Source organism: Typopeltis vanoorti, chromosome 16, assembly GCF_054136105.1.
Source record: "Typopeltis vanoorti isolate ZY-2024b chromosome 16, IOZ_Tvanoo_1.0, whole genome shotgun sequence".
Taxonomy (NCBI): domain Eukaryota; kingdom Metazoa; phylum Arthropoda; class Arachnida; order Uropygi; family Thelyphonidae; genus Typopeltis; species Typopeltis vanoorti.
In genome coordinates, this window is record NC_143564.1 from 53,127,168 (window position 1) to 53,153,721 (window position 26,554).

At 35.1% G+C, this 26,554-nt stretch overlaps 1 protein-coding gene across 1 annotated transcript in view; it reads left to right on the forward strand.

The window, feature by feature from the left end:
- LOC150098020 (uncharacterized) overlaps window positions 1-25,747 on the forward strand; it is a 36,798-nt gene extending 11,051 nt beyond the window's left edge. Inside the window, exons 2-3 of the mRNA XM_090406258.1 lie at window positions 13,150-13,662; window positions 25,515-25,747. Coding sequence (XP_090262384.1) covers window positions 13,150-13,662; window positions 25,515-25,714 — 713 coding nt within the window. The 3' untranslated portion in view covers window positions 25,715-25,747. The remainder of the gene's footprint in view (window positions 1-13,149; window positions 13,663-25,514) is intronic.
- The last annotated feature ends 807 nt before the right edge of the window (window positions 25,748-26,554 follow it).

Sequence of the window (26,554 nt, forward strand, 5' to 3'; positions counted from 1 at the left end):
AAGACAGCAATGGATCCGATAAACACATTAGCTTGAAATATATCCTACCATCTGTTTTCTATCTGGCGCGAGAACAAGTGAAAGAGGCTGGTGAGATATATATACATCTTCTGTGATCGGTCGTATACGTTGCACATACGCATCAAGCACTACTCACGATGTAGTCTGATTGCAATGATTTCAGCGACATCTGATAAATTACATCATATAACATATTGTTAAATTTAAAATGTCATTTTTTTCATTACAAACAAAATCATCTTTATTTTAACAAAATCTATTGTTATTATCGCAATTAAAACATTGATCAAGTACTGTATATGGGGAAACGTTTTTTTATTTCCTTAAGTCTTAACTATTTGATTAATATTGGGTAGCACTAGGACCAATTTAATAATTGCACAGTAGTTGAGGAAAAAAAAGCTTCTTGTCAGTGATTATGGGTGACGGCATATTTTTTCCACACTGTTGTTGTTTGATAACAGTATATGCATTCTCCACAGACTATAAATTAAACACATTAATATCTCTAAATTATCAAATGATAAAGGCTGATACTTAAAAACGGAGCAAAGAGATCATGCAAGTTTTATTCGTATGGCTGTAACAGATAAGATGCTAATAACAGACCACGTATTTCAGTTATGCCAAAATGCTACTTTGATGTAAATTACAAAATAGTCTAAATCCCGTATCAGATGGCCTCAAATAATCGAATCCCGTATCAGATGGCCTCAAATAATCGACTATATCACAAATAAATATGAGAATCATTATGGAAAAACCAAGCCAGCGACATCTGTACTCCAAGATAGGTTAAACAAACTACTATTCAAAAGCAGAAATGTGCAAATTACAGTAATCTAAAAAATAATAAAGATCCTCAAAGGCATTGTGAAAGCGAAAGATCTATATTTCCTAAAAGGCCTAATGAATCACTATATGCGATCAGGCTTTTCATAATCACATTCTCAGTATTATTCAGATATGGGGGGGGGGGGGAGAAGGAGAAGTAAACAGTAAATAAAAATGTCATCTTCAAATAAGCTTTATATTTATGCATGTTTATGTTTATACATTGCACTTGGCCTAAAACTAATATTATAGACCAGGGGTGGGGAATCCCTCGCCCGTGAGTCTATTTCAATTTGCCCCTTTGCTGATGTACATGTAAATAAAATTTTATAATAATTTAAATTTATTATAATTAAATTTATTTAAATTTAAATAATTAAATATACAAAATTAAAAATAACTATATTACGTAAAATATGATCGTCTGCGTCTGGCAACCATCAAATCGAGATCAGCCATTAAAATAAAAAGAAATCAAAAGCATTTCTCGCGGGCAAAGTTCAGACTTTCTCTGATTGGTTGCTTCCCAATTACCACCATGATATTTTCCCGCGTGTCAAAACATATTGACTTTTGACTTTGTTTTTCTCACGCAGTACTGCGAGTACCTTGTAATTAACCAGTTGACAACTTTATTCAGTTTATTTTTTTAAATGACAAGTTGTAGTGAAAAGTGTAAAAGAAGTGGTGAATGTGCTCTGTTTTGTGAAAAATGGACAGAACTATACCTGTTTATTGAAATTAATGACATGTTTACAAAAGATTACATTTTTTGTAAACATGTTGCAGTTTACAAAAAAATGTAATCTTGAACGACATTATTTGTGTAAGCATAAGAAATATGAAAATTTAAAAGGATCAGAACTTTTAGACAAGATAGCGACTTTGAAAGAAAATATAATCAAAAGCAAATCTCTTTTTAAAAAAAGCTTATTCAGGAAAAACCGTCTGCAACTCAAGCTAGTTATGCGTTGTGTGAACAAATTGCTAAAAAACTTAAAACCCATAATGACGGTGAGTTTGTGAAAGATTGTATTCTTACTGCCATCGAGATTTTATGTCCAGAAAAACCGAGTTTGTTTAAAAATATTAGCCTATCAAGAAGAACTGTTTCTGACCATATTAAAGATATCGCTGATGACATCCAAACTTCTTTGAAACTAGATTCAGTAGAATTTGTGTTTTACTCATTAGCCATCGATGAGACTACTGATCTGTCGAATACTGCACAAATGACTATATTTACACGGGGAATAACTACAGATTTTAATATATGAGAAGAATTTCTTGCTTTAAAATCTTTGAAGGGGACAACTAAAGGTGAAGACGTATTTGAAATGGTCAATTCATCATTAAAGGATTTCGATTTACCGTATGAAAAACTGAGTGGTCTCGCTACAGATGGTGCTCCATCCATGGTAGGTCGTGAAAAAGGGCTCGTGGCTCTGATTAAGAATGAATTTAAGAAACGTCAATTGAACCTAAATACTTTAATTGTGTGCCACTGCTTCATTCGTATGGAAAATCTATGGGCAAAGTCACTCAAAATGAACAGCGTCATGAATGTAGTAACAAAGGCCATTAATTTGATAAAAAGTAAAGGATTGAACAACAGGAAATTCAAAGAATTTTTGAAAGATCTTGAAGCCGAATATGGGGACTTATTTTACCATTGTAAAGTTAGGTGACTAAGTAGAGCTCAAATGCTCAAGCGATTTTATGAACTTAAAGACGAAGTGAAAATTTTCTTAGACATTAAAGGTGTCCCCATTAAAGAATTGGAGGATGAAAATTTTCAGTGATTTAACACTGTAGTAGACATAACTAGTTATTTGAATAACCTAAATTTGAAATTACAAGGCCCCAATCAGCTAATGACCTCTTTGCTCACTCATATCAAGAGCTTTGAATCGATGCTTCAATTATTTCTTACCCAACTGAAAAAAAACCGCTTTACACCTTTTCCAAAATTAAGAGAACACAATCCAAAAATCAACAAGTGAGCATGTTGAGGATGTCAAAGTGTTTTGAATCAATTTCAAAGGAGATTTGAAGATATAAAAAAATCAAAGAATTGAGTTACACATAGTTGAAACACCTTCTGATTTACGCCCTGAGGAAGCTTCCGATTCCTTGCAATTAGAGTTGATTGATTTGCAGTGTAATAACATTTTGAGATCAAAATATAGTAATCTGCCTATATTAAACTTTTACAAATCTATTAATTCTGAGAAATTCTCTTTAAAAAATAACGCCTTGAAAATAGCTTCTCAGTTTTCTACTACTTATCAATGCGAGCAATTTTTTTTCAAAATTAACTCTGGCAAAAAATCGCCTTCGTACAAGACTCACTGACGAAAATCTCTCCAATGAACTACGAGTAGCCGTCTCTTCAAGGGCGGCTAATATTTCTGACCTTACATAAAAAAAAAAAAAGCAGTTTCAGCCTTCTCACTAAAAAGTTAAAGATTAAAGGTAAGCTTCATTAACTTTGATGAAATATTTATTATGCTATAATTGCTTTAATAAACTCCTCAGTTAAAATAAAATAAATATCATTTTTTAAATAAATTAAATATAGCCTTTGCTTGATCGCTATAGTTATATGTCTACACCATTGTAATTAAAAGATATCATATCAGATGAGAATGTTGCACATTTACTTATTGAGATATATATTGCACACTACACACACTATATATAAGAATTAAAATTTGCCAGTCCCCCGCGGAAGTTTTTAAATTAGCAATTTTCGCCTTTGATATTAAAAAGGTTCCCCACCCCTGTTATAGACCATCAATAATAAAAAAAGCAAAAAAAAAAAAGTTCTTCTGATTGAATAAGCATAGTATACATGTATACTATATACATAGTATACAAGTACCAATTATAGAGGCAGCACTTTAGTGCAGAATTTGTAAATAAAAAGAAATATTAAAATGTTATCTAAATTTGTACATTATATGCGTATGATATTGTGTGTGTGTGTGTGTGTGTGTGTGTGTGTGTGTGTGTGTGTGTGTGTGTGTGTGTGTGTGTGTGTGTGTGTGTGTGTGTGTGTGTGTGTGTGTGTGTGTGTGTGTGTGTGTGTGTGTGTGTGTGTGTGTGTGTGTGTGTGTGTGTGTGTGTGTGTGTGTGAGAGAGAGAGAGAGAGAGAGAGAGAGACAATAAATTCTGATCGATTAATTTATTTAAATTTATAATTATTATTATTATTGTTGTTGATCAAAAACGAATCCTATATCACTCATGGAACATTGACGGAACTTGACCTTCGAGTGTCATGGTTTCAGTTTAAAATTATAGCTAATGGTAATTTAATCCTGACATCGAACTCGATTCATTTGATAAAGAGCAGACCAGGATTAGTTGTTCTCTATAGTTTGACAGAAGTAAACATAGCGACTACAAATACCAGGACCCTGTTATTGTTTTAACTTTATTCTCGTTTTATTCGTCATTTTTGTTGTGCAGATTAATATTATTTTTCTAGTTTGTTCACTTTTAAGTCAAAGAATGGGTAAATTCCTTCAGGATGTTTGCTTTTTCAAATCAATGAACAACAAAAACTCGATCAGACGTTTCCAATGTTATCCAGAGAAACATTTTCGTTAGCATTCTTTAAGTTATTTTAATACGCGCAACCTAAGTAACTGGTACTGACTGATATATCTTACAAGTTCAATACCCTGAGAGCTGTATGCAGGTCGCGAACATTAGATGCACTGCCAGTTGTCATGTTCATAAACTGCACCGTATTATTATATTTCTTCTACCTATATTTCTATTGCATTTAATATATTTTATGGTTACTTTATATGCATATATAACAAATATTATTTGGACAATATCATACCCAGATGGCGATATTGTTTCCCTTTCCTTTTGCATATTTGATTACACAATCCCAGCGGTTGATACAGATTTATTCGCAGAGCCCTGAACTATAAGATCTCTTCAATAACCAGTGGAGTAAATGACTGGTAATATTTAGCTACATACATGTAACTTTGTGTAGCCATGGAACTCTGATGAGTACTATGGTATGACAACTAGAGCCAATTTACTTAGAATGATTTGAAGATGAATTTTTTAACTTCTACTCCTTGTTCCAAGAAGATCCTCCTAACCAGTTTTCTCCCGAAGATGTCCGTAATTTTTCTGTGATCCAGAAATTTCTGAAAAACCAATTAAAATGGTTCCAACAACTCATTAAAATTCATTGGGACATATAACCATTTTAAAAATCCTTTAACCATTCCGTGCAAATTAAACGCTTCAACAGTTGATTATGTACGATTTCCGTATGTGGATGCAGGCATAGATGTTTTTCATTTAACGGCTTAAATATAGATCTCATGTACTGTTTAACGTTTCAGTAAACTACAGCATTGTTTGCTGTACAAGTAATATAACTGTGATCACCTACAAAGAGATCTAATGCGATTATTAATATTCGGTACACATTCATAATTTATTAATTATTTATTTATTTATTTAAGAATCTTCAAAGTCAATCACATCTTAATGAAAACTAAGGATGAGACAGACACAAAATTTCGAGTATTCACTATAGGTTTAAAGTCTAACGAATAATAAGAATGCAAAATATTATTCGTAGCGATTTTATGTCTCCCCACTTCTCTTTCCCACATTCTGATTACGAAATGCATTCTAGCAGTTTTTGATTTATTAAGTTTTTTTTTTTATGTTGGTTCCTGCTGTACAATATATTTAATATTGCGTATCTGCGTGGGAAGGAGACAATTTGGACTTGTTTTCGTTTATTACTTAAATTACAATGACTCATTTTCAAGCAGCTGTGAGATTGTATATCAGATCGACAGGTGGCTTTCGCAACCCTTCCTCCACTAACCGCGCTCAATAGCAATACATCGCATCGGAGATTATCAGCCAATCTGCTCAGCAGACAGTTCTCTGTTGCAACACACAAATCGCGCTTGCTGTTTTGAAATCGTATTTGTAAAGAAAAGCTTTTGATTTTATCACAAAGGTAGATGGTAAATCTCTCTCTCTCTCCTTCTCTCCGGTAACAAAGTTCCCTTCATTTATAAATTTATTCATGTTTTTCTGGTTGCGATGTAAGCAACTTAAAAAGCAATATTAATATAAATGTTATTTGTGTAAATTCTTATTTCTTATGTCCCCAAGACTTGGCTTGGTGGTTTTCCAGCTAGTTCTGTAGAAGAAAAGGGGATAAATTACAGGTTCGAATCTAGTTACAGACTAGAGAAACTGATCGAACACTTTTTTTTTTTTCATTCAGTTCCAGAGCTAGTCGTTCTTAGATGCAAGTAGGCGTGGCTTTTCTTTCTGAAGAAACTCGATAAATAAATCCCCATAATTTCTTTTCATTTTCCTAATGAAACAGATAAAAACTTGTTAGCCTTAACTTTAGAAAAACGATAGACAGCAGATCTATGCTCTTAGTCGGCACAAATAGTTCAGTGCACGGCTACCGACAATTTGCACCCTTACGTGTGACGAAAGGATGGTAGCTTTCCTCAACCATCTCATGTTCGATTGTAGAATCGAACTTATAATGGTGTTTCTTCTGCCTTTCCAGCGTTATGGAAGGTACACATTTCTGCACAATCAGCTCCTTCGAAGAAACTCAGGGATTAAATTTAGCAATTCTACAAAATTAATAGAAATACGTAGGGACACATGCAAATATTTACTAGCTGGATTAGGGACGCTGCTTTATCTAAAATAATAATAATAATAATAATAATCATCATCATGCGTATCAAGGATTTAGGCTTAACATGGCCTGTTCCGGCCTTAAAAGTTATCGTTTAAGAGGGCGTCCTGGTTTTCTTTTTCCTAATGGCTCGTACTTTAAGGCTTGTTTTGGTAATCTTTCTGTTTTGACCGTGTTCCATCCATTTACGTTTATATCTTTTAATTTTTTTCTATTACTGGTTCTTGGTTTAATTCTTTCATAATTTCTTCATTTCTTTTGTGATCGAATAGGGTATACTTCACAGTTTTTCTCATAAACTTAATTTCTGCTGTTATTAATCTTTGTTTGTCTTTTTGTTTTATTGTCCAGATTTCGCTTCCATACATTAAGACTGGTAGGGCTAATCTATTGTATACTTTTAGTCTGGTTTGCTTTTGAACTAGGTTTGGTTTAAATATAGAGTTAATTACACCTGTTATTTTTAAATATTTTGCAATTTTTACGTTTATATCTTTTTCATTTTCATATGTGATCATACATCCTAGGTAGTTAAATGAATTCACCTGTTCTAAGATCTTGTTATCTATTACTATTTTAGTTCATGCTGGATCTTGTCCCTAAAAGGCCATAGTTTTTGAATTTTCTGTTGATATTATCATACCATAATCTTTGGCTATCTCATTTAGATCTAAAATAGCTTTCTGTAAGTTATCTTCAGAAATTGTAATTATTATTTGGTCGTAGGCAAAAAGGAGGGTGTTTAAGTTCACTGTAGGAGAAAGTTTAATTCCTTGATGTAAATTTTTATTGCATTTTATTATTATTTCATTTAAGTAAATATTAAAAAGAGTTGCTTAAAGGGGACATCCCTGTCGGACCCCTTGGTTTATCTCTCTTGTATATGATAGCTCGTGATTTAATCTTATTTGTATTTGATTATTTTCATATATACTTGTGATAGCTTTTAGGATATTTGGTATTTGTCTTTCTTTTAGTATGTTAAATAATATGTTTCTTTTAACTTTGTCAAGTGCTTTTTTCAAAGTCTATAAATGTATTCTCTTCTTTTCTCTATTATTAATTTTAGGCAAAAGGCCCGGTCTATACATGATCGCCCTTTTCTAAATCCATTCTGTACTTCTAAAATAAAGTTTTCAGAATATTTCATTAGTTTGCTATTTAAGATTCTGCTATATATTTTGTAACAGGAATTTAGTATACTGATACCTCTATAGTTTTTAGGGTCATCTCTATTACCTTTCTTAAAGATAGGAATCACCATTGCTTTTTTCCATTCTATTGGGGGGATACCAGTTGAATAAATTTTATTTTAAAATAATAATCTTTCTTTGAATCTCGTTCTTGCCTATTTATATAGTTCTGAACCCAGCTTATCTTCTCCAGGTGATTTTCCGTTTCTTGTTTCTTTCAGGCTGATTTGTAATTCTTCTTTAGTTCTTCTTCTTCTGTCTAATTAATTAATTCTTCTTTCTAATTCTTCTTCATCTAAAATGCCTCAGAAATACATCGAATAGCAGCGACGATGAAGGGAATGGAGACCACTGCCTACGAATTGTCTCTTTCCAAACAGTTACTTCTAAAATTTCTTTTTCCTACTCTTTGGAGAATGAAAAAGGCGAAAGTTAGGTTTATTTTATTTTAAATTCCATAGCTTAGAGAAATTCTTTAGCTCTTCGTGTAAATTTAATGCAGCGCATGGAAATTCCATATTTGAATGCCTTTTATTATGTTTAAGGTAATGCCGTAATAAGGAAATAGCCAAAACTTCTTAATATTGAATATGAACGTCTGCAGATTGTATTTAGAAGTACTCGTAAATGCAGGTTGTTAAGAAAATAAGCAGAACAAATTAGTAAGAACGGAAGGAAAATGCTTTGAAAAATCTTTGATGAACGGAATTCAGTTTAAATCGTGTACAAGAAGACTGGGATTCTTATTAGTGATTAAAGGAAGTACAGTATTCTAAACTTTTATTCGGCCGGTTCTCGAGTTAGTCGATCTCTGGCACAAGTATGTAAGGTAAGGGGGGGGGGGGGATTTTATTTTTCCTACATAGAATTCGGGTTTTTATCCCTCACAACTGAGAAAAAATAGAATTCACACTATTTAAGATAATAATAATAATAGTTAGGCATTAGGACCACGAGATGGCAGTTTCCGGATGTCTTGAAAATATCCCTTGATCTCAACTATTGTTGACGATTAAGTATGGAAATCGGTTGCCCATCAATTTCCAACAGTATTGGGAATAATGAATAACATTGACATTAAACTTTAGTAAGGTGGTACCAGTCCTAATCAAGGTTTGTTTAACTTCGTAATAATATTTAAACAGAGAAAGCAGTCAAATTCTTTAACTGCTTTCGAATTGAATTCTCCTTATTAGAAACGCATCTGCTAGTTGTTGAAAAAAAAAAAGTTATATTTCATCATTCAGATTGCGTAACCTTCCTGCATGTTCGTGTATAGAAGTAAACCAGGCAAAATCCTAATATTATTCTGACGTCATTTGATCCATTGCTCTTGACAATTTACATCGAACCAACTGCATAGAAGTTTGCAAAGTCTGTAGCATGTAGCTCATGTGGCTGCCGGCTCCGCTCCACCTCGCACTGTTTGTTGCTAGGGGAAAGCAACAGGTGGTAAACTAAACCTGCAGATTAGAGTGTTTTTCTCTGAAATCATGAAATGATTCATTTCTTGTCCATATGCTGCTATCAATATCCTGCAGCTAAAGTGGTTCTCGAACTTTTAGACCTCCCACCACACACACACACACACACACACACACAACACACACACAGCCAACATTTCAATCTTCAGGATACTCTGGCTTTATGAATTATGAAAGTATCATTCAGTTACCTGCTATTTCTTTATATAAAAAAGGGTTTAATTATTTCATAGAACAAAAGCAATAACAAAAATTAATAACATTACATTGAGTTTATTAAATAAAGTGTATTAAATCACTTTATTTAATTGCTTTCATAAACCATGTCTGAAATGTTAAATGAATGTATATTCGTGCTATCACTTTTTATTAATGGTTTATATCTTTCTTATATAATTAAACCATTATTGGAAATGGGAGCTGAAGCATCTCAATGTAAGATCAGTGCTATTACCTCATTAAATGCGAACAAAGTTTTTATGGTGTCAGGTTTCCACTTTTGTGTTTCTTCTGAATTGATTTCATAATATGAGAATGCCTTAAATAATAAAATCGTTCGCCGTCGGAATTTGAATAGATTAAGGGACGCTAGCATCGTTTGTTTCTTCATACGCTCGCGAGATGGCGTCACATGTGTATTGCACAGTCGTTCCATAGTTGCCAGATTGTGTAATGACTATAACGAGATCACGCATGTAAGCGCGCAGTGTGATCCATTATCTGAATATTTTGAATACGCAGAAATTCACCACCATTTGGTACAAGTATGGGGAACAGTCTCATAAATGCATAAGAGATCTAAAAGGAGCAGCAAGCGGCAACGGTGTGTACGGACTCTAAACTCATTAGAGTCCGTACACAGTTTGCTCTACAACTTCAATAATTTAAGGAATTTGTCCTTTTCTGAGATCGCAGATGTGTTGTATTTCAGTTAAGTTCTCGAATTTTCAATCCTTGGTCCACCAATGGCACTGAGTCATACATTTGTGTCACGTTTGCCTTACGTGTGTATGTTGTGAAAAATGTGATGGAAAATAAGCGAAGAATTTGGATCCATTCTATAAAACTGCAGTAGTTCGGTGAATGAATTGCTTTGAACACCACGTATACGTTCCTACATTAACACTAGAAAATAGATGTGTTTGTTCCAACAAACAACAGAGAAAATACACATACTGTCAATATTTTTGGCTAACTTAAAATTGCTTACTAATATACGAACCTATTTTTTTTCTTAGATTTATTTATCCTAAAAGAAGTACTGTTTCATTTTATTTTTAAAAATAAATCAATGAGTAAAATAACCGAGTTAAGAACAAATAATGACGAGTAATTTGCAAGTACCAACTAAGTTAGTTTATTCAAAAGCAACAAGACAACAAAATTTGCTATACGAGTATGGTATGAAAAGTTCTCGGCCTAACAAAGAAAAAAAAACCAATTTATATAATAAATTTAGTTTAATCCTTTATCCAAGTGTGAGCAAACAAAGTTTGCGCCTGAAAGTATCTTCAGGACTGGGGTAAGGTGGTACAACACCAGGCACTCCTTGCAAAGGTGGAGCAAGCTACCAACACTCCTATCTCAGTATCTCCCATAATGCAAAACACATCTCCTTGCGGATATGTCTAATGTTATGCATTAAGGGAAGGGCCACAACCCAGACTAGTTTCGACCTTTATTGAGGTCTCTTCAGTGGGAGCCAGGCCCAAGTGGAGATACCAGGCAGAAGCATTAGCAAGGTCATCTCTACCTATAGGAGTTGCCAAATGGTGTGCCACCCTTTTTTTAATAAATTACTCTAAATTTAGAGAAAGATGTTGAAAGTTTATTTTTCACTTGGTTAGAGTATAATAAATTTAGTTTAATCCTTTATCCAAGTGTGAGCAAACAAAGTTTGCGCCTGAAAGTATCTTCAGGACTGAGGTAAGGTGGTACAAGACCTCAATAAAGGTCGAAACTAGTCTGGGTTGTGGCCCTTCCCTTAATGCATAACATTAGACATATCCGCAAGGAGATGTGTTTTGCATTATGGGAGATACTTAGATAGGAGTGTTGGTAGCTTGCTCCACCTTTGCAAGGAGTGCCTGGTGTTGTACCACCTTACCCCAGTCCTGAAGATACTTTCAGGCGCAAACTTTGTTTGCTCACACTTGGATAAAGGATTAAACTACATTTATTATACTCTAACCAAGTGAAAAATAAACTTTCAAAACGAATTTATAATTTCAAAATTATTTTTATTTTTCAACATAATCTCCCTTAACACTAACACATTTATTCTAGCAATGCTGCAGCATCATTATCCCGTTCCTGTAGTGGTTCTCAGTAAGATCTGCAAAATACCTCTCTACAGCTGCAATCACCTCTTGATTCGAAGATAAACTCTGACAAGCGAGGAACAGTTTTAGTTTTGGGAACAGGTAGAAATCAGAGGGAGCCAAGTCTGTGGAATAGGGTGGATGATCCAGCAATTCGTAGTGCAGATCCCTTATTTTCTCATTGCCAAAACGCCTTTGTGGACAGGTGCATTGCCCTGATGAATGGTGATTTTTTTTTCCTGCAAACCGTGTCTTTTCTCACGAATCTTTTCTCTAGTCTGGTTAAAAGATGGGAATAATATTCCACGGTTATTGTTTTACCCTTTTCAAGATAATTAATAAACAAAATGCCTTTAGCATCCCAAAACACCGATGTCATGATTTTTCCTGCTGATGGAACCGACTTTGGCGCTGAATAACCGGCTTCTGTCCACTGTTTTGACTGCTTGGATTCTTGAGTGTAATGGCGAATCCAAGTCTCATCCCTAGTAATAAATCAACGCAGAAAATCAATTTTATTCTTGTTAAAATGCTCCAAGCACTGTTCAGAGATTTTCATGCGAATGCGTTTTTGATTTGCTGTGAGCAAGCGTGGCACCCATCTTGCGTGAGGCTTTTTCATTTGCAATTCCTCATACAAAATATATCCTACAAGTTCTTTTGAAATGCCTAGAGTCTCAAAAATTTCACGCACTTCGACTTGTCGGTCATCCAATACCATATCGTGTACTTCATCAATTTCTGGTGTTGATTTCTGGTGTTGTTACACTTTTTGGACGTGCTTCACGTGGATCATCTTCAAGGCTGGTACAGCCACGTTTAAACTCGGCAGCCCATTTCTTAATTGTCGAAAACAAAGGAGAAGAGTGCCCGTAAACTTTTTATGAACTTCGAACGAATTTCGTTTGGCGTTAAACCTTCTTTTACAAAGAATTGTATAACCGCACGATACTCAGTTTTATTCATTTCAAGGGATACAGACAACACTTTTGCTTCAGACAGTTGTATAAGACAAATTAATTGATAGAATGACTTACAATTTCACATGGATGCTTATGAAAGATGTACCAACTTAGAAAAAAAAAATATTGCCGATAGTGTTGCCATCTATGGTCGAGGCTGAGAACGTTTCAGACCACCCTCATACAACACTCCTCTTATCATAGCCTCAAACTACATAAAGGCCCTCTTATATCCAGGATCTAAGTCCTTAAAGGAATTTGGGTACGGACAAAATTTGGTATGTTTTCCCTTATCAGAACTTAAAGGAATATGTTGTTGTTGTTGTTGTTTTTTTTTTTGGGGGGGGGGAGGCTTGCAGAGGATTTGGAACTTCTGTATTTCGGTAGCATATATCAATATATTACCAATTTGAATTGAAGATTCTGCTATTGCTAATATTACCCTTTTTCAATAGCGACGATCATGTAGGATTTTGGCAGCCTCTGTATATTGCAGCCAAAGTTTAATCTTTTTTCATTTTGTCTGAGGAATAACAAAAATATTAACTACTGACAAAATTACAATATATGCATGAAGTTTCTCTCTTTTTTTTTCTTTTTTTTTTTCAGGTACTCGCGAAACAACCTTTCTGCCTGAAGTTAATCAGCCAAATGTAGAAGCTTATTCAGTTAGATCAACAGTGCCTGATGTCACTGACATCCATAGTCAAACATTAGTCTCTCGAAAAGTCTGTTGGTGGAATAATCCCAGATCTGAAACCATCGTACGACAAATGCCTACAAAGGAAATTTGTAATATTTCGGGTAATCACTACATCGAAATTGGTCCTGAATGCAAGGCAGACGCCCAATCGTACCCTTATCCAAAGTGTAATCTGGTATACAGCCAAAATAGACATTCCGGGGATGGCTGCGCACAAATCGAAAGATATAATCAGGAACAAGAATTTGCCAGTCAAAGGTCATTTCAGTGCATACATTGCAAAAAAATGTTCAAACGATCATCAACCCTGACCACACATTTGTTGATACATTCCAATATCAGACCATATCCATGCTGTTTCTGTGGTAAACGGTTCCACCAAAAGTCCGATATGAAGAAACATACCTACATACATACAGGTAAGTGGAAGCCGTTTTCATCTTATACTGTAAATTAAATTACTTATGTGTATGTATGAATATTTGTACAGTATATATTACTTAGTTAAGAATTATGCACTACCAAAATTTATATAAGCAAGCACACATAAAAATGCAATAAATAAAGAATGAAACATCTCTTAGTCCATCAAAGGCGATCTAGCTTTAAACCTTTTGTTGTTTGATCTATACAGAACACGCCGCTGCTTTGGCTGTTATAATAGGGCCAAGTCTAGTAATATGACAGTTCCGAGACCTCAATTACGTCACTGTTACGTTGACTGTGGTTTGAGCTAGTGCCTACATTAAAGGAATCAATACAGAATCTCATAAACTCTACCCGTTTTCAAGCCATCACCCATTTTAAAAGTAGCTGTAACTTTTTTTAATGACGTAATCATGTTACTTACCGACTGTAAAAATCGACCTAAATAATTTAAGAATGGAATCATACGCATCACAACAACTGGTCGCAGTGATCATAATGTAAGAGTCGTTGCTATGCAAAGAGAATTGTCGTTCGACAGAGAAGACACTGTCGAACGACAACAATTATTCAGACATTTCGGAATTTGATTGCTCATCGGAGAAGCAAAGATCAACTCGTGGTAGAATATCTACAGGGAGACACCGAATAACTTGGGATAAGGAAAACATTGAGTATGTGTGTGAAGGAAAGGTTGGAGAAGTTCCAGACGTGAGAAGGACTTCTGTTCAGCTGAGGATGTCAACAAAATTCCTGAATCGGATGTTGCACGCAGACTTGCATCTGCCTCCTGATGAGATACAGATGAATCAAGAATTTGATCTCAAGACAGCGAAGCACATTTCACCTAATGCTGTGGAATCTTAAAATCTTGATGCCGAAATCAAATCTTTTCATCGAAAATGATGATGAAGGAGGAAGCGCCTTTTGAGCTAAGTAGCTGCGTTAATAAGCAGAACTGTGGGTTCAAGAAAGTGGAAAACGCCACACAAACCCACCGAAGACTATTAAACCTAAAAAAAAAAAAAAAAAAATCCGTTTGTTGTGGTGTGACGACTTAGACCATTTTAGACGTAATTATATAATTTTTTCTTTTTTTCTTTTTTTTTCGAAAATTAAGAAGGGAATTTTATTATTATTATTATTATTATTACGTGACTCCTCCAGGGAGTCGAAGGACTCATCGTGGGAGGGCACACAATTCTACTTCGCTAAATACATCTCATCCTCTCCACTGCTACTTAATTCTCCAACTACCGTCAACGCCATCTATCGCCAACAACCGTCTTTTTTTTTTTTTTTTGTCTGTAAATTGAGCGTGTTCTGAAGGCCGATTTGTTTGAATCCTGCTACCGTGGATGAATGGTGATCCTTGAAATAACGCGAAACTGTTGGTTGAAGAGTTGGAATTAGGTCTGCAAAAATATGGTTCTAAAAAAATGGTGCTATGGAACACATACTACTCGAGAAACAATGGCATTTGTTTTTCTAAATCGCATAGTCTCAAAATATCGAAATGGCCCGAACGTTTTCCTGATTTTTAGGTTCTTTTTTATTTTTTTCTGTGATCCCAGGAGGGAGAAAGTTTTAGTAAGCAAACCTTGTAGAGTAGAGGAGAGTACAGTTAAAACTTAATAACAGTAGAAATAGCCAATCTATGGGAAGAAACTTTTATCAGGATCAGCCATAGAAATAGCAATAGTTTGCCTGTGCAGTGACGAGGATTATCTTCGTCATCGTTTTCTGAACGTAATTTTATAAAATGAAGAGAAGTAAATCGGTTTTTTTTTCGACGTGTGTTCTTTTTTATTGCTATTTGTATTAAGCAAAACGAATGGAGTGATGACTATATATAATCATAGCGAGATCTTTCCAGTGTTCTGAGTATTCTCTTCATGCAACGCTGATGGCCTAACCACACCCGACATTTTCAGTTCATTCCAGAAATGTTTTGGGTAGCGATTGAGACTTACAGGCAAGTCAAAATTTTAAACACAATTTTCATTAAATACGTTGCATTAGTTGCAAATATGTTGCAACCAGGTCGGCCTGGTTGGCCGAGTGGTTAGCGTATCCGCTTTCCAGCCAATAGGCTGCGGGTTAGAATCCCGCGTAGACATGGATGTTTGTAATTGTACTCTCCCAATATGGACTGGGTCACAATGGGAGTAGTAGACCCAAAACCTCCCGCAATGGGAGAGGCCTTCATCTAGTAGTGGGTAGAAAATAGGCTGATTTTTTTATGTTGCATTAGTACCTCTGGTATGATATCGTACAGTCGCATATTGAAAAACACGGGTATTCTCTAAAACATGTAAGTATTGCAGTATCCATAAGTGCTTCAGTCGTCGTCGTCGTCCATCTTCTCGGAATACAGCCAAAATCCTTCTCTTAGATGCAATAGATGAAATCATCTATAATTCTATGACATTGTTTAGAGATTTTCTTTGGTGCTGCAGCCATTTTAAATTACTCTTTTGATTCCAAGTGATTTATATTTTAATTTTAAAACATACAAAGATCGTATTATATGTACAAAATTCTGGAAGTTCAGTCTCTTTTCTTGTTTTAACTTGTTTCCTGTAATATTTTCGTTCTCTAAGCCCCACAGGAAAACTAGTACAGAAGTTTGACAGCATATCCATTTAGGTGTTCTTGCTGCAGTCTTAAATCACAGAAATGAGCATAGCAGGCTAAGTGTTCATCTAAAACGCTCCAATAATGCATTCCATTTAAAAGAAGAAATTAAAATCCTATCAACTTTAAATCACTCTTTAGACTAAGAAGTCTTAAAGGACCCCATAAGCATATAATTCACATATTGTTGGACTTTTTGTTGTTGTTGTTGTTCGCACCCACGAATAGTTATATGCAACCCATAATACAATTTTTATCGTGGATGGGATTTTTTTTTTTTTTCATTTTTATCGATTCTATATATGTTTTTTTTTTTTTTTTTTTTTTTTGTATTTTTTGCAGTCTGGAAACCCTGCTCTAGAGGCCAAACATTTTTTCAAAACTCCGTTAATCACAGCCTCTCACACCGGGCAATGAAAATCATCTCCCACCTAAGGACAATAACAAACATCCATGCCCACGGCGGGATTCGAGCCCCGCAACCTGTTAGTTGAAGAGCAGATGGGCTAACCACTTGGTCAAACAGGTCAGCATTTGAACGGTTCATTTTAACTAAGTCGTACATGGACTAATAATACTCGAAATTCGTTGTTTGAATTATTGAAAAATTAATAGAAATACGGGATATTATAAATTCATCCTAATTTCATAGTGGAATGTACTGAAACGCAGACCGTTTCGAAAAAATACAGAGCAGATTTTTCTGAGAATACAATCCTCGGTTGTTGTTCGGAGTTGCCTTGGATTGCACTATTTAAAAGACAACGAGCTCTGTCTAGAAGTCTGTACACGAGGCGTGTTCAAAAAAAGACCGAACGTTTTAAATAGCGCGCGCTGGAGCTACTGAGTGCACCTAGTGACAAGTTTTGACAACAAACTGCCATTTGTCCCGTTCTGCTATGAGCATTAGTCGTCGAGTTACATTCGCTGAAGTGAGCACGTGCACAAGCTGTTCGTCGGATTAGTGATAAAGTGACAATGAAAGAGAGAGCTTGAAGAACAACGTGTATGTGTGTGTGTGTGTGTGTGTGTGTGTGTGTGTGTGTGTGTGTGTGTGTGTGTGTGTGTGTGTGTGTGTGTGTGTGTGTGTGTGTGTGTGTGTGTGTGTGTGTGTGTGTGTGTGTGTGTGTGTGTGTGTGTGTGTCCAAGCATACGGGGAGAACTGTATGAGCCGAACGCAGTATTATGAGTGGATTAAGTTTTATAAGTGGTTCAAGGAAAAGATGAAGGTGATGTTGGTTGTGTTTTTTAATGGAAAGGCATTGTCCAGTATGAATTTGTACCACGTGGTCAGATGGTAAGCAAAGGACCAGGAGGTTTTAGCGCGTTTGAGGGATGCTGTGTGCAGGAAGAGGCCTGAATTGTGGGAAAACCAAACTTGGATGTTGCACCACGACAATATGCCAGCTCACGCATCTCTCCTCATCCGCAGTCATATGGCAAAACATCAGACATCCATGGTTCCCCTTTGACCCTATTTTCCGGACTTAGCTCCAGCAGACGTTTCCCTGTTTCCCAAACTTAAAACCACTTTGAGAGGACGTCGTTTCCAAACCATAGAGGAGGAAATTCAGGAAAATGTGATAAAGCAACTGCGCGCCATCACAGAAAGTGTGTTCCAGGAAGCATTTCAATAATGGAAGAAACGTTCGGGACGGTGTGTCCCAAGTAGATGGGACTACCTTAAAGGGACAGTGCTTAAAATGTAAAATGAGGGATAAAGTCTTTATAGCAAACGTTCAGTCTTTTTTTTTTAACACGTCTTGTATTCGCCTTTTATTAGCGATTTTTTTACTGACCTGACAGCTGTTTCGAACTGTTCGTAATCAGAGACCACGCAGTAACAAGAGAGCAAAAACTTTCTGTTTAATACCTTTCCAGTCATATGTCAAAAACATAATTTTCATAAATTAAATCTCTGTTATCGTTCTTTTCTACTCCTGCGCATTATCCGAAATGGACAATACCAACTTCTACTTCTGTTCACTTTTGTGCGCCATTATGGTTTCAGCACTACTTTTTAAATGGTGAGAAAGTTCTTTTCATAGTGTAGGTAAGTTCAGCCATTTTAATTTTGCAATGAAAGATGGTAAAAGTTTTTTTTAATATTATTATTTCACAAGGTGAGACTAAGCTTATTTAATCATTTTCTGAAGTTATTCACAGCGTCCATTTTTGACGCCATTCTTAAATTTTGGTATATAATCAAAATTTAATACGACAAAGCTTTTTATGAATGCTTTTATAGTAACATTTTGCTAAATTATGGTCTAAGTAATTTCAGTTATACCCAAGCAACACTTCAGTTTTCTTTCTTTAATTCATACGGAGTTTCCTCCCCCGTCCCTATTGGGACGAGTTGAGCCCCCTCATGGGGGTTAGATATTTATGGCTGTAGATCCGTGTGTTCACGGGGCCGGTTTGCCTGCTTGCGGGATGAAAAACCCCAGATAAACTGGGGGAAAAACCCTGCTGTCCACGCCCAAGACCGGCAAACTTGGCTATGGCTGAGGAAGATCCTTAAGCTCCTCACGTCGGCGACGGGAATCGAACCCAGGACACTTCTTCCCCAGGCACATGGTTGCGAAGCTCAAAGTCACCAGGCTCACCGCGCGGACAACACTTCAGTGATCAAATATAAATCAAATATTGCATTAATTTGTGGGATATCCGAATGTATTCGGATATCGTACAGCATTCAAGAATAAAATCTCTTTCGAAGTCCCAAGTTCGCCTCCACCTGTTTATGACAGTTCACAGACGTATATAGTCGCTCTGAAGGCGAATCTGTTTCTCCTTATGTAGCAGTATAATCCGTGTGAGAAAACAAGTCTATACAGTACATACATACCAGTATGTTTTCATTCTAAAACAGGGGATCCCAATACTTATTTTAGCAAATGTTTTCCTTAATAGTCTCATTAGAGACAGCTGCCTAACAATAATAACCGCTTTTGCTCCCCCAAAGGATATTCTTTTTTTTTTTTTTCTGCTTCAATTTTTATCACCAATTGCTCCGATAGAACCTGTCAGGTCAGGCGAATAAAAGCACTCCATTTCTTTCCATCCTTCCACATATTTTCCTCATAAACATGTTCCGGTCAAGTTTCTTTTTGCTAAATCTTCTGTTATCTAATCTCTCTATCTTTCTATAGTCTTCCTCGGTCTTTTCTCCTCATTTTGCATACATTATTGGTACGCTTTCTACATACATTCTCATTATATCACCAAACCACTTCAGTTGAGAGTTCACAAACATTTCTTTAACACTTTCAAGTCCCAAAACATTCCTAATGGGCGCATTTATTATTCTTGTATCTTTCCTTGTTTGTGCAAACATTGACCAAAAAACCTTGGCAAGGAAATGCAAAAAAGTAACTTCTGTTAATCAACAGCTTACACGTCATTGGAACTTGTCCCAGAGTAGAAATCAGATCAGATTAGATTGCTTACACTGTTAAAAAAGCTTTGGCCAAGTGAAACCCTTTTCGAAATCTCCTGATCTAAACTTCCATCACTAAAAAATATATTTCCCCAAATATTTGAAGTTTTTATACTCTTCAAGACTTGTTCGTTTGAGTCCACCCCGGTTAACATGTATATATTTTTTTAATTTCAAATCGTTCTCTCACTCTTCTTGTTATCAATGTGTAACTAACCATATAGTTCCACCTCACACTGCTGTTTGTTCAGATCACTACATCGCATCTACAAACACAGCTTAATTCGGTAATTAGTAGTTGATAGACATGAATTTCAGCGTGCTATTCATTGAAGTGAATAAAAATGTATTTTTACAAAATGAAAACATAATCGCGATGTTCTTTTATGATTGAAATCCTAATTAATTAAATCTAGATACCCCTCTTGGTCATTACTTATTTAACTTTCCCACAGCGAATCTTTGGACCTTTATAAGTTTTGTTTTAATTTTAAGTGCAAGTAAGTTTCATGAAAGATCATGATCTCCCTTACTCTGCATTTAAAAAGGAAGCTCGTATTTGGAAAAGAGTTAAGCACTATTTTCAGTGTTGGCAGAAAGCACAATACGAATCGTCACATGCCACTCTATAAACTTTCAAGGAAGCTGATAATTTAGAGTAGCATGGTAAGATGTAAATGTATTCAAATTCATTCACTCAGATGAAAGCGGTCTCGTTGAAGTAATCTGATTAAATCTACTTTTCTTAAGACACATTCTCTGAATGAACCGAGTATGTATCAATGCCGATGAATCCTGAGGTAGCCTAGGATTCTTAGGTCTAGATAATGAAACTCTTGTTAAAAGTATCCTTAGACATGAATGGTCGATAAATGACTAGTCTCTTTAAATAGGGCATGTGAACACGAGCATTCCTTGGGTTTCCCTCATTTGAAAGTTTAAATCAGGAGAATTGGACATTCCACATGATTAGGTGTTTTACATGCTGCGTTCCACATATGTGAGATCATGCGGGACGCAGCATTCATTGGTCAACGCCACTGCCTTACCATTGTTCGATAACTGGAACGTTATTCTGTCCAGTTGGTCGGTAATATTTCAGGACACCTTTCGTGGTCTACCAGAGTTGTTACCAATACGAGAAGCAGTTATCTCAGCCAAAAGAGACCCAATACTTTACTGTGTAGGTTGGCTCCTGAGTGTATCATGTTAATAGCTAAGAATATTTTATGCTAAAAGTGTTGTCTATAATTGCTAATCAGATTAATTTCAAACTAAATAATTTAATGAAAATATATTCTCCTATAGCAGCTAACACTGAGGTGGCCTACGATCTTAGATCTGTTTACTCTTACTGTAAAGCGTCAAATGCTTTTTACTCGAAGTCGTTTCGTCGAATAGAACAATATTATTAATGAATTAACATTGAAAACGTAAATGTCAATTAGTAAACAAAATTTTATGAAAGATAGGTAAAACAAATAATACATATGAATGACTTCTTAGATTGCTGATAAGCTTCTATGGCTGAACAAAATCAATGTTCAACTAAACTGGGCTCTTCTATGGCCTACGAGAGCAGTTTATCTTTGAACAACTTATCTTTTATCTAGAATATCCCTCTCCAACCTGAACATTTACATTTCGTTTATACCTATTTGACAACTAGTCTTCTATCGAATCAACTATGAATCACGCTTAAGATTGGATCATTCTCCATCTTAGGCTATTTCCTAAGTATGCGCAATAATTTTGCTCATTAACAATGCAGGGGAAAACAAAATGCCAACAAAAATAGCCTTAAATAGTTCCTATTTATGGATAATTTTGTAATTTTCCTGCCAAGGCATAAAATGAATTCCTAATATTAAAATATCTATCATAAACAATCGATGATATCTTTGTTTAGAGAGGCACATGAAGATGGCGTTCAAAATGACTGGTATCTTTATTTTAGCGAATCTCCTGTCGACCGATGACGTAATAATGCCGGATTCTAAGTAATACGTACTTTTTGCTTTAATATATATATATATATATATATATATATATATATATATATATATATATATATATATATATATATACACACACACACACACACATCGGGCGAGAACAGGGCACATAATACCGCTATTTCATTATCCTAACCCTAACACTCGTAATATTGTTTGAAATACTCTGAGTTCTACGATCGGTTTTTTTCTCAACTACATGGAAAAAACTCGATCTCAACTACTGGGGATGACTAAGCGTAGAAACTAGCTGAATTCTATTATTATTAACAGTGGCGGCTCGTGGCTTGAAATCGTGGGGGTGCTGCAACTTTCGAAATATGCATACACACTGTAAGTATAGTGTATACGTGTTTGGATAAAATATCAAAATTATGGTAAAAATTTAAAAAAAAATTAAACATGAAAAAATATTGTTATTATCGATAAAATTATACAGTTTGGCATAATTCAAAATTACTTAAAAATAAAATCCATTCCTTTATTTGTAATTAACGGAATGGATTTACAATTTTTGGACATTACAATTAAAGGATTTAATTGCAATGTCCAAATATTTAAAGAGACGGAGTAAACACGATAAACACTACGAACACCCTACTACTGGCGCAAACCGCATATAAACAACAGTGGAACTGCGCGACGGACAGTACCGCATTACGCTAATAGTTCGCATCTCACTATGACGTGCATATGCTTGCGCGCGTAGCAATATGACACTGTGGCAAACACAGTGCTGCTAGCGTCCTTCGCATTCCTAAGTCTACAAGATGGATTTTTATGATTTTTTATAGAAAATAAGAGAATTGTATAGGATTGTTGATGATAAAATTAAATATTACAAGCAAATATAAATAAATTAATAATTATATTCATATATCGAGAAAAATTGGGGGTGCTGCAGTTCCGTAGTACTTATGCACGAGCCGCCCCTGATTATTAATGACTATCGATTTTTAGAAGTTAGGGATAAAGAGTTTGTCCAACCTACCTTTGGGACTAAAATATGTTAGAGGATTTATTATTATAAACCCTATACAGTTTGGTATAATTGAAATGAAGTACAGAACTTAATTTTCATACTACAAAATAATCATGCAAAATAATGAAGTGGAGGTTTATTTTAAATGAAAATTTTTATCCATACATACGGGTTAAAAGCTAAATAAGGAGATGATCTTAGGCAATCGCATTTCGTAATAGCATTCTTATATATTAAATCAGTGAATAGCCCAAATTTTTTGGCATTATCTGCTTTAGTCTTAATATTATTTTATTTACATAATTAGTTACTATTACTAAAACTTAATAAAGCAAAACACAAAAACACACAGTTATGATCAAATATACGAATTTTGTGGTTAAATTTTCTGTTGATGATTTTTATGTCTTACTTTCAAGAAATATCATTATGTCAGCATCAAATTTATGGCCTTCAAAGAGCAGCTGTCGAATATTGGTATATTTATAACAGATCAACCAGTTAGCAAAAGTCTGAATGAGAGTTTTTGAAACTGATTCATTTTGGTGCGTTTCACACCTGTTAGATTCTAAACGAGATATTCTGTCTATGCCTGGACTGCTTTTATTGAAATTCAGCGTCATCAGGAGTAAAAGGTATCAAATTATATAAAGAAATAGCTTTACTGCGATGAATCGATGAAATTTAATACAATTCCAAATTAAAATTAGTCGAACTGGTTTAATTTATGTTTCATTCGGACCATTTGTTGTACCAAAGCTAATCAAAATAAGTTATACGTGGAATGTACATAAGTACATAAGATATTTTTAATGTAAATCCCGTCTACTGAAGAATGAACCTGTAGTATATTACTACCGCAAGATGGGTTATGGGTTTGATTATCCAGAAAAAAAAAAAAAACGGAACTTTTTTAAGCTACTTCAAGCCTTCAGTAAGCAAGATGGTGGTCTCATAGCGAGTGATAAAATTCACCTACTACCTAAAGACATTCACAAACATCCATGCCTAAGACGGGACTCGAATCCACACCCAGTTGGTTGGAGAGTGCGTATACGATCCATTCTGTGAACCGAACAGCAATTCATCCTTCCAGACACTCCAATTAAAAACCGAAGTTTATACAAAGAAAAACTGATCCAGATTGTTGCATATTCGCCATCAAGATTCACATTTGGGATGATGGACTCAGGTATAAAGCGTTCCATAGACATCTTACCCATACTGTACAATTCGATCAGAAAACAGTGTAGTGTGATTAGATCCACATCACATACTTCCAGAGTTGCCTCTACGGACCAGTTGTAATGCTCTGCGCTATTGATTGTCATAGTTGATGTATGGCTTATGCTCAGCTGCTTTTTCGCAGAACCTCTTTGCGTTGTGGACAACTTAGACCATTATAGTTTATTTGAACGCCTATCGTCAACTGCTAATATTTCCGTACTGCCCCCCCCCCCTCAGCTCCCTTTGGTCTATTGGTGTTAGATTTCTGTTTTTTCCTGTGCTTTTTGTTTGCTGAGGTGGTATCTTTGCATTGTTTTCGGCTTTTCTGAATTTTGAATGATGCGGTCTTCTGCACGATAATACCAATTTCCATAAGTTCTATTTGTGCTATCATTTTCATTATGCATTCGTCTCTAGGGAAAGAACCGTTTGCCTATTTAGAAGTAGGCAAACGGTTTAGAAGTAGGCCACATGTGATACCCTGAATATAAATATGAGATATTCCATTCTGAATGAGGTCTGTACACGTTGATAACAGCAAATACCGGTCAGAAGTTCATTTTATATAACGAAGGATCTCAAAAAAAGGCAATGGTGTTTGTTGTTAACTTCTTAATGTTTAGAAATTAGAAATAAATGTGGGAATTTTACTTACCACAAACCTTTATGTTTGAAATTATTTTGTTCTAATGTTTTGGTTTGTTGAAAAGTTCTTTATAATCTACTGAATTAGTAACAGCGAACTGAAATACCTTTCTTGTCATGATGCTTCGCTAACATGCAGGGAAATGAAATCTGTGTAAAACGACTATTGCATATGATATTTGACCAAAGGACTTAAATACGGATAATAATGCATGTCCCCGAAGCAGTAACTGCATAATTATAAGGTTTATCGAGGTCACAACTACGTGGGAAGGACATTCCGCGATATCCTTCGAATGAACAGAAGTGATCAAAGTTACCTAAATGCCTTTCCCACTAGAAATATGATTATAAGAAGAAATCTTCATAGCTGCGGTTTGTAAAATGGGAATAGAAAATTCTTTGCAAAGTGACCCAAGGCTATGTCCATAGCCTCTAATTAAATATATTTATCGTATGAAGGCCTGCGTAGCTCAGTGGAAGTGACGCCTGCGTCCTCTGCGTTTGATCGCTCGAAGTTAGACTTAGGTTCGCGTCAAGTCTGGAACTTTTTTTAAGTGAAAACAATTTTCACTGTCATGAATATCCAAAGATTTGTATATGACCTTCCATGTCATGGAAAATCATACTAGGATTTGCACATGTGCGTACATTTCTGCCAAATCATTACAATAAATAACCATTTAATAGTTAATGGAAACGTTTATAAATATTCATTCTAAAACCAAATGATTGACATTGCTGTGTTTAATTTCACACATTATAATGTTTAAAAATACTGATGGGCTGAGAAATTTGCGAATAAAGTGTCGAACAAATTTTTTTTTTCCCTATAGAAACTTGTTTAATTATTACAAAGGCATTCGTTCATTCTTTGTGTGATTTAATCTTTTGCAGGAGAAAAACCTTATATTTGCATAGAATGTGGAAAAGCATTCAATCAATCTTCCAACCTCATCACTCATAGCAGAAAGCACACGGGATTCAAACCTTTTGCATGCGAATTGTGTGGGCGACCATTTCAACGAAAGGTTGACCTTCGTCGACATGTTCTAAACCAACACCAGTTAGAACCAACAGAGATATTTGTTTTGTAAAATTTGTTACTCAGATGCTGTTTACATTCACAAAACAAAATTCCATCAATAAAAATAAAATAATTCGAATTTCCAAATACTGACTGTACTTCCTAATACTGAGAATTAATGTAAATATTTGCATTATTTAAAATATATATATTTAACAACGTTTATCCTTTACATGATCTCATGATTTCAAAATGGAGAAGATAACATGCTGAAATATGAATGAATAAATAAAGTGTAATCAGGGCCGTTTTTAGGTAATGGTGAACTCGGCGCATGGGGCCACGCTCTTTAGGGGCCCCATTCTCTTATTTTTTTAAAAAAAACAGAGAAATCAAACAAAAATTTCATTTTAAACAAAATATTACATAACCCTAATATAACTGATGCAAAGTATTTCATGAAGATGCCATCAGGAAAGAACTTAGAATTACGTTGCAAAGCTTAATTTAGTTTTGTCGATTGTCGTTTTCAAACTCCGGTTAAGAAACCCGGTTAAACAAAAACTGCTATGAAACTTCGTTTTATTTGGGTGCTAAGCTATGAGTTACTCACTTTTATGGAATTAACATTAACTTGATTTGGTGCATCCTACGTCGATAGTCACGAGTTTCTGACCAACGCATTGTTGATAATACTTATGTGCAAAAGTTTTGTGCGCCAAACCGATATAACGCAATTCGAACCTTGGAAAGCATACCGGCACTTCTAAATTTCTATTTCGAGCACTGCAAAATATAAATACATAAATGAATAGAAACTTTTATAAATCTCGAACAACTTTCATAGCTGGAATGCCGCAACAATGAAGGGATCTTCTCGTGCAGCGTGCAGGCGATTGTTGAGTACTAA